General features: G+C 39.0%; 1 protein-coding gene across 1 annotated transcript; it reads right to left on the reverse strand.

Moving 5' to 3' along the window:
- Window positions 1–3,788: 3,788 nt before the first annotated feature.
- Window positions 3,789–4,940, reverse strand: LOC110919168 (proline-rich protein 36-like). Its single transcript, XM_022163445.1, has one exon. The coding sequence runs from the start codon at window positions 4,938–4,940 to the stop codon at window positions 3,789–3,791; it is 1,152 nt and encodes a 383-aa protein (XP_022019137.1).
- Window positions 4,941–10,393: the final 5,453 nt, after the last annotated feature.

Here is a 10,393-nt window from a genome sequence, read left to right on the forward strand (position 1 = left end):
ATATTCCTTTCTTTAAGGGTTTCTCTCTGCGCGGCACGAATGCGCAACGAGAGGTCCGTTTGAACAATCATTTCCAAAGCCCTAACCCTTATGGGCTTAATCCTTTCTTTCCAACTCAGAGCATCGGAGACCACATTCGCCTTCCCTGGGTGATACTTGATTTCACAGTCGTAGTCGTTCAATAGCTCCACCCAGCGTCTTTGCCTAATATTAAGCTTTTTTTGATAAAAAAATGTGCTGCAGGCTCTTGTGATCAGTATAGATTGTGCATCGCGTGCTGTATAAGTAATGTCGCCAGATATTTAAAGCAAACACCACCGTGCCCAATTCCAAATCACGCGTGGTGTAATTTTTCTCGTGGACCTTCAATTGGCGAGAAGCATATGCTATAACCTTCTGACGCTGCATTAGCACGCAGCCTAAACCCTGCCGCGAGGCGTCGCAATATACCACGAAGTCATCCGTGCCTTCGGGTAGAAATAAGATTGGTGCATCACAAAGCTTGTTCTTCAACAGCTGAAATGCTTCTTCCTGCTTGTCTCCCCATTCGTACTTCTTATCTATCTGTGTGAGAGAGGTCAACGGTTGAGCGATTTTCGAGAAATCCTCAATAAACCTGCGATAATAACTAGCCAAACCTAGGAACTGTCGAATCTCAGTTGGCGTCTTTGGAGTTTCCCAGTTCTTGATCGCCTCGATCTTTGTGGGATCCACATGAATTCCATTTCCATTAACTACGTGACCAAGAAACTGGACTTCCCGTAACCAGAACTCGCACTTCGAGAACTTTGCATACAACTTCTCTTTCTTAAGCAGCTCTAAAATAGCTCTTAAGTGTTGCTCATGTTCTTCTTTCATCTTCGAGTAGATCAAAATGTCATCAATGAACACAATCACAAAATTATCGAGGTATGGCTTACAAACTCTGTTCATCAAATCCATGAATACAGCTGGCGCGTTTGTCAACCCAAACGGCATAACCAGGAACTCGTAATGTCCATATCGAGTTCTGAAAGCAGTTTTTGGAATACTTTCCTCCTGAATCCTTAGCTGGTGGTAACCTGATTGTAGATCGATCTTTGAGTAAAAACTTGAACCCTGTAACTGATCGAACAGGTCATCAATCCTTGGCAAAGGATATCTATTCTTGATCGTCAACTTGTTCAGCTCCTGCTAGTCAATACACATACGAAAACTACCATCTTTCTTCTTAACAAACAAAACTGGAGCTCCCTAAGGTGAGAAGCTTGGTATGATAAATCCCTTATCTAACAGCTCCTGGAGTTGTGTTGACAGCTCTTGCATCTCTGAAGGTGCAAGTCGATAAGGTGCCTTAGCTACAGGCGTGGTGCCTGGAACTATGTCAATATGAAACTCGACTTGCCTTTGCGGCGACAATCCTGGAAAGTCTTCTTGAAAGACTTCAGGATACTCCTTCACGACTGGAATGTCTTCTAACTTCGGCTCAGTGGCTTCTTTATCAACGATGTGTGCCAAGAAGGCAACACATCCCTTCTTCAAAAATTTTCGAGCCTTCAAGCAACTAATGATCCTTAAGGGCGTATCACGCTTCTCTCCGTGTACCACAATCGTTTCTCCGTCCGCCATTGGGATGCGAATGGTCTTCTCGTGGCAAACAATTTCAGCTCTGTTGCTGGACAACCAATCCATCCCTACTACCACATCGAAGCTTCCCAACTCTACTGGCAGTAGATCCAACGTAAACTCGTGTTCTCCCAGCTCTATTACACATCCTTTGATGACTTCATTCGTTTCAACTAGCTTTCCATTAGCCAGTTCAATTGAGTACGGAATGTCTAACTTACTAGCAGTTAACCCAAGCATTTTCTTAAATTCTAGCGATACAAAACTATAGTCGGCACCAGTATCAAATAGCACAGATGCAAAGCGTTGATTAATAGGGAACGTACCAGTAACGACATTTGGATCTTGGCGTGCTTCCCTCGCACCGATATTAAAAACTCTTCCTTGTGCTTGATTGAGTTTTGGGCATTCCCACTTAAAGTGCCCCATGTCTCCACAACTGAAACACCCTGGTCCTCAACCATTCCCATTACCACCTTGAGCATTGTTTTGGTTGCGATTCCCACCTCCAGCTTGGTTTCCAAAATTTCCTCGATTACCATTTCCGCCATTCCCTCCTTGTGGGCGGTTTCCATTCCCATTACCTCCACGGTTGTTGTTACCAAAACCCCTTTGACCGCCATGGCCAGTACCAACCCATCATGTTTCTTTTGAGTGACCAACTCTTCCACAAGATTCACATTTTCCAGATCTGCATCGTCCCTCGTGATGCAAATGGCACACGTTACACTTGGGCAAGGTGCCCATATACCCCTTTCCTTTGGCCTTGGCCGGTGCGCTCGTCTCATCTTTCTTGTTCGAGCTGCTGGTACCCTTCTTAAAATTAGAGAACTTCCGTTTGTTCTCTCCCGAGGACTCCACATGAGTCTCCTTTTTCTTCGGTTCAGAAATTGAAAACTTGTTTAGTCTGATAGCTTCCTCAGTCAGTGACACGCTCAGATCGATAGCTTCAGTAATTGTTGCAGGCTTTGAAGATGTTACCATGCTCATAATCTAAGGTGCCAACCCCCAGATGAAGCGCTCCACGCGTTTGAATTCAGGCGTAACCATGTATGGTACCACGTGAGACAGATCATGAAACCTTTGTACATACTCGGCGATCTTCGGGCCGTCCATTTCAAGATTCCAAAATTTAGTTTCCAGCTTCTGAATCTCGGCCCTGGAGCAATACTTTTTACACATGAGCTCTTTCAGCTCGGTCCAAGTCAAAGCGTAAGCTGCTGCCTCTCCTAGAGTTTGGACTTGGAGATTCCACCATGTAAGTGCTCCATCAGTAAACAATCCGGAAATGTAGGTAACTTGCTGTTCTGGTGCACATTTGCTCATCCTTAACACGGAATCTGTCTTCTCCGTCCATCGAACATAAGCCACTGCACCCCCGGTGCCATCAAAGTTTAGCGGTTTACAGTCTAGAAATTGCTTAAAAGTACATCCTGTACAAGTAACGTTATTCACAGGAAGTATTAGCAATTGCACATGGAATGTCCAAATGTAATGTAATGTGTCTGAAGCGACTTAAACATTACCATTTGGTGGGTTGTTCCTTGAGGTACCCCTGCTAGTTTCGGCGCGTGAGGCCTCGTAATCAACTATTGCTTGGGAGATCCTTGCTTGTAATTCGGCCTCAGTAGTGGGCAAACGGCTTTCCCTTCTTGGAGGCATCTTCTATAAGAAGATTGTATTGATCAAGTTGTAATAGGTATAATGAGTACGTAATACGCGTATGTAATAGCATTCATCAACACAAATAACACATAACATCCCATATCATAACACAAATCAAAACAAATAATCCAACAACGCATGTAATGAGAACGTTGCGATTGAGCTATCATATAACAAGACCACAAGTACTGTTTACAAGTTTTACAAATGTATCGTACATCAAAAGAGACTAAGGGTCACATCGCCCTTGTCTGAATTGTCTAACAATATACAATAACCAAAAGTCAGATATTAAAAGTCATAAGTCATCATGTGTTCTTCAAAATGCTGTGCAGTCGGCCCAATAGCTGCGCTCTCATCAAAAGCATGATACCTGCAACAAACCAAAAACCTCAAGCTGATGGGGGAGGGGGAGGAGGTGGAGGGACGAAAAGCAAACGACGCAAATGCACCAAATCCTCCTCGAGTGCATGCACAATACGCAACAAACAAGCGATCTGTTGCTCGATCGTCAGGAATCAGATGTGGAAATCCGGATAAGGAAATAGTGGAGCAGGTGGAAAAGAAGACTGTGATGGATCAGCAAAAGATGGAGGACGCGGGGTCCTCTCGAGCTCAGCGACTCTCCGACTCAACATATCCTGCTGTAGCTGCAAGGATAAAAGTATATCATCTGTCGTATACCCAACATGAAAAGGATGGTATGGATCTGATAAAGGCATGACGTTAGGCGAAGACCACATAAATGGCTCGCCCGTGGGTGCTGAAGAAGAAAAGGCAGTGTGTGCAGCAGGTGCAAATGGGGGTATAAACGGAAAGGCTGCTGACATAGGTGGTATGTGATCGTGCTGCTGAGTAGAAGGTCCTTCCCCTGGACGGGGAGGAGGTATGTCTTGAAGAAAAGTGATGGGTAAATCCATGCGGTGAACGTCTGACACGTGCTGGTGAAACTGTGGGACATCAAAGGGTGCATAAACAGGTGCAGCAGGGGGAGTGACTGGTCGAACAAAAGGAGGATAATCGTCGTCATCCTCAATCCACCCGTTACGGGTGTCAGCATATCTAGGATCAACGTGTGTAGCAAAAGGTGCACGGTCAACAAACACCGGCATAGGGTCAGGTAGAGGTGCAACGACTGGAACCTCAATAACTGGTGGTGCAACGACTGGAACATCAACAACGGGTGGTGCAACGACTGGAGCATCAACAATGGGTGGTGCAACGATTGGAGCATCAACAGGAATAGGGTCGTGCACAGGTAAAGGGTCGTGAGCAAACACAGGCTCTCGTGCAATATCCGGCTCTGGGTCAGCTAGAGCAGGCTCATGATCAGTGGGCATGTCAAGAAGCTGATCATCAGGAATAACAGGGGCCTCAACAGGCTGCTCCTCAGGGATAAACTTGACCTCCTGGTCTGGATCAAAATTGCGTGGGAAGTCAGGGATGAACCCAAAACCCAGTTGCGGAACGGGCGCCTCAGACATAGCAGTGTCGGTATCGGTGTCTGTGGGGTATCGCTGTAACCCTAGCGCATGGAGAGTAGATGATGACACTGACTCAAAAGAATCTGGACCAGAAGAATCAGAAGGAACCTCCATATCAGGAACCTCAACAACAGGGACAATAAGGTCATCAACCGGAATATCAGCAAGTGGAATATCGTCATCCATCGGGGCCCCGCCATCCTAGTCATCCTCCAGGGGACCCTCGATGAATAGATCGACGTCGTCATCAGATATCGCGTCAAGTGGCAGATCCTCAACAGGAACTGCAGCGAGAGGGAGAGGAGCAAGGATCTGGACAAGAGGTAGATCCCCGTCAAAAAGACCATCAGCTAAAGGCATGTCGTCTCCAAAGTCCGGTAGGGCGAATGGCTGGAAATCATCCTCGTCGGTACTCGTGGTGTCCGATGTATAAACCTCGTCCTCTGGGATAATCTCGTCGTCTGATAATATAGCTATAGGGTCCAGTGTGTCTGACACTCCAGCATCAGAAGAAGATGACATGGTGTCTGTAACACAACCACACATATGCACATATATCAACATGTAATCAAATAAGCATGTAAGTCACAACAATGTAAGCAAGTAATCATCCTAGTCTTCTCCAGACTATCCCACCCAGTCTCTTAGACTGAACTCCCTAGTCTCTCAGACTAACTCCCTGGCCTCTAAGACCAAACCTTCCCAGTCTCTAAGACTAACTCCCTGGTCTCTAAGACCAAACCTTCCTAGTCTCTAAGACTAACTCCCTAGTCTCTAAGACCAAACTCCCAGTCTCTAAGACTAATTCCCTGGTCTCTAAGAGAATACGTATTAGTGGCGTATTCCGGTGTATTTATATGTACGAGAATACGTATTTTCTTGTAGTTATTAAGTATTCTTATACTTAATTTTTGTATAAATATTTCCGGAATAATATTTCTAATAAAAATTTACCAATATATATTCTTAAAATATATATTTTTAAGAAATCCTTTATAGGACTTTATCTATACTTCTTCTTGGCAAAAATGTTTATATTTTCATACAAATCTCAAAAATAATATATTTTCAAGATTATCTTTAGAAAATATTCATAAAATCCATTTTTCTCCCAAAATAATATATTCTAAGTTTATTTAAGAAAATATATATATTTCTCCAAAAATAATATATTTTCCAGTAATTCAAGAAAAACATATATATTTTTCTTTCCCAAAAATAATATGATTTCTTATTGTCAAAAATATGAAATAATTTCGTAATTATTGTAAAAATCATATTTTTGTTCTCTTGGTGTCCAAAATACCGTTTACCAAAATATACTCATGAATTTATTTCCGGAATACTTATGTCACACCCTGACTTTTGCGGAAGCGTGGTTATTTGGTGTGACTTCTTAATACCATAGCACACAATCATTGATTAAAGTGAGAAAATACCACAACACCATTGTTTGAAAACATCGACACTTAAAATAAGTTACAAACCATGACAAGTTTAACTGAGTTCATAAGGACTCAACAAAAGTACATAAATAAAACCCGAGTTTAGAATTATGTATCCCGTCCAGGAAAGGGATACACCCCCTAAACTCAACAACCCCGGATGACATCTTTATTCAAACGCAGCTTGACACAATGCATACCCCGCCAGATCCACTAGTTCCCTGAAATACATGTAGTTTGAAAAATCAACAAAAGTTGAGCGAGTTCATGTGTAAGTGAGTATGTATAAACCTTTGTAAACAATGTATGTATGTCCAGGTATGATTGCAAACAAGGAAAAGATCATCAACGGTTTGCAAGGCCACTGATATGTGTGACGGTGTAGGAAGACTCAAACCTAGCAAAGTTGTACCGGGCTCCCGGCTGGAAGACATAGTCACCACTATGGGCCGCCCCGGCCTCATGGGTGTGGGCTCGATACACCCAAATAGATCTATCACTCATGCCCCTCGGTCCTGATACGAGGATTAATGGTCCCAAGTATCCGCCTACCCTATCACATGATCTATGGTTCTTTCCTAGGCTAATCATACCAATAGTATTGTAAGTATCCCTTTTGTAACATGTATTTCACCCCCGAAGTAAGTAAACAAAACAGTTTAAGGAAAAAGGGGGACATGAACTCACTGTAGTGCGTCTCGTACCGGCAACTCAAGCTCTGTCAGCTACACGACAACCTACAACGTACTAATGTCTATTAGACGAACGGGCCGTGCCTTGGCTTAGAGTTTTATACATGTATATTGTAGTTCCGAAAATAATATATTTTTAAGTCCCACTTAGAAAATATATTTAACTTATTTGTCGAAAATAATGTATCCCAAAATATATATATTTTTCCCAAAAATAATATATTTTCACTTCTTGTATCAAAACAATATTTACCAAAATATATTTGTAAAAGTATTTTCCGGAATATTTCATAAGTTACTTTTTTGCGTTTGGTTTCACAATATCAAGTGTGTAACTTTAATATTTATTTCGTGTGATTTTTGGTATTATTTTGGAGTTGTAATTTCATGGTATTTTTAGGTTATATCATTTTACCCTACAATAATATTACTAGTTCACAAATCATGCAAATATTCACACAAGCGTCTTGATATAAAATATATATTCTAAATATATATTTGCCCATTTTATTTACAAAAACCAACCTCTGATGCTTTGTATTTTTGTAACAAAACCTATGGCGAAGTTTATTTTGAAAAACAAAGTTAAAAATATACTTGTAAACACTTGTTAGAAAATATTTTCTAAGTGTTGGAATTTTTAGAAAATTTCGCCATAGTTTCCTTTGTAAATGGAGGTGTCCATGCTATTTAGCATATCATTTTCTTTTCAAAAATTCATCCAAACAATCATCAACAAATCACTAAACAATATTACACTTGCCAAGTGCAAAACTATTCCTATTTAATATACAACATGAACTTGATGTTTTATAAAAATGCGTAGTAACTTAGTGGGTGTTTAGTGAGTTTAATTACCCTCCAAAATGTGTTTACTTTTGTTAAAATCTCATTCTCGGGATTTCTAGATGTTCACAACTTGTGAACTCATTTTACAAAAATATTTATTTACAACACCTTCATGTTTTACTAGCCTTCTTACACTTATTTTATTTCCAGAAAAATTAATGTAAGTGCAAGAAAAGTTAAGATCTTTCAAAAATCATCTTTTTAACTTGGTTTTTCTTGGAAAATCATACACAAGTCTTGGGTTCACAAGTTTACTAGTTCATTTGGTTTGTTACTTTGTAAGAAAATCATTTTTTGCTTTCAAGTTCATGTTTAGTCTAAAAGATGATTATTTCAAGGGAGCACATAATCATCTCTAACTTGTTAGACCATGTTTTTAATCATACTTTAACAAGTTCCAGATGATCATCAATCATCATATTACCAAGAATCAATAAGTAATCATCTATTAACCACTAAGTATATGAAATAAACAAGAGTTTAAAGAAATCTTACAACTAGCTTAAAGCTAGGGAAGATCAATGGAGAAAATGAGTGGATAAAAGCTTGTGGTAGAGGTCCTTCAAGATCCGAGCTCACCAAACCTTCTAAATCACCTTGTAGTACCTTGAAGTACACTTGGATTGTTTGATTGAAAATTGAAAATGGTTGTGGTATATAGGGTATGTTCGGCCAAGCCTTTATTGTGGGAGGAGGAAAGAAGTTGTGATGTTGAAAATGATGAAGAAGATAAGCTCTTATAACCCAACTTCTCTAATACCCAATGGTTCTCTTGTCTTTTCTAGTACAAACAAAATCCATTACAATCCCAAGAAAAAGATTGCATGGGATTTGAAGAAGATTTAAACAAATCTTGGGTGGGGTCCCTTAGGGGCTGGTTATAACAAAAGGGGGGGGGTAAGTTGTAAATTTTTATGGTAAGAGGTAATTAGTAGGGTGTTAAGTGTAACATCTAATGTTTAGTGTGTCTCATGCTTTATGTATCATGTTTAAGTGCTCAGGAACCAATACTAGCTCAGAAAAATAAAAACAATGTTTTTAGCAATATTTTAGTGTTCCGGGTAATGTCCGGTTGTTCGGTTAGATACCGCTCCGTTAAAGTGCTAAGCTATTCCGTATAGTGTCTTTTATGTAACTTTTAGTGACACTTTTAATTCCCGGCACTTAGGAAAGCATACAGGACCATTTTGCCATATTTTTGCACATTACTAGCATGTTCAAATGCTGAATTTTGTTGGTTAATGCAGAATTCTGCACTTAGAGTGGGTTTTAGGCACTTTCCGGCACCTAAACTATTACTTAGTGACGCAGTTTTATGGTCCTTACATCCCTACACTCCATACTAGTGTAGTACCCTGTCTCTGGCTCATACTGGGCCTCAAAACATTGTCTGTCTATGTACTGGCATTGTCGGCATGTTTATGAGTTATCCGCTCACTGTGCTAACTGTGCTTTGTGCATCAAGTTTGTCACTAAAGTTTGTTTGTAATGAATGGTGTGACAGTATGAAATGTGATGCACATGTATGTATGATACAGAAATCATAAAGCAGTTTATATCATCAGTTGTAATTAAGCACAAATTTAATATTAATTAATTGTACGGATACCTGTAATTATAAGGGTTGTCACAACTTATGTAGGTTATATTCCTTGTTCGGTTTCATCAATATCTTGGGTATAAATTGTATATTTATTTCTTGGAATTTTGGTAATATTTTGTATTGTAATTTTTGGTATTTTGGTTAGTTATATTATTTCAAGTCCTAAAATAATATAGCTAATACACATAATATACAAATAATCACACACATGGTGACATCTAAATATATTTTCCCTTAAATACATATTTAGTCACTTTTATTGTAAAAAACTAACCTCCAATATTTATAATTTTTGTAACAAAAATTATGGCAAACTTTATATAAAAATCCATGGTTAAAATATACTTGTAATTATTTGTTGAAAAATATTTTTCTAAGTGTTTAATTTCTAGAAAAATTTTGCCATAGTTTCCCCTTAAAAATGGAGGTTTCCATGCTTTCAAAGCATATCATTTTCTTTTATAAATCATCACAATCAACAACAAATCCAACAACACTTACCGATTTGCCAAAATCAGGCCATAATCACCACTTCATGAACTTGAAAATTTATAAAAATTTGTAGTAACTTACTAGTGTGTTTAGTAAGCTTAGTTACCCTTTAAAGTGTGGTTGTTTATTTAAAAACATCATTCTTGAAGAATTTGGATGTTTACAACTTGTAAAATATTTTTCTAAAAATATTTCTTCTTGAGTTTTTCTTGTTAAATACATGATTCTACACTTGATTAACCACTAAAAATGTGGTTAGTTTCTTTAAGAACCAAGTTTATGTAAATCTTGTATTTTAACTTAGTTTCTTGAGACAATCATTCTTAAAATCACATGTTTACAAGACTTATATTCACTTTAATCATCATTATTCAAGAAAAACAATTCATACTTCAAGTTCATGCTTTTACACAAGGATGATCACATTGATTTCTAACATAATCATCCTCTCGTTTTGCTAGATTATGTCTTTAATCACCATTTAGCAAGTTCATATGATGTCTAACATCATTAACATAAACAATCAACAATCAAGAAACATAATAACACTTAAACAAC

The sequence above is a fragment of the Helianthus annuus genome, chromosome 16, assembly GCF_002127325.2.
Source record: "Helianthus annuus cultivar XRQ/B chromosome 16, HanXRQr2.0-SUNRISE, whole genome shotgun sequence".
Taxonomy (NCBI): Eukaryota; Viridiplantae; Streptophyta; class Magnoliopsida; order Asterales; family Asteraceae; genus Helianthus; species Helianthus annuus.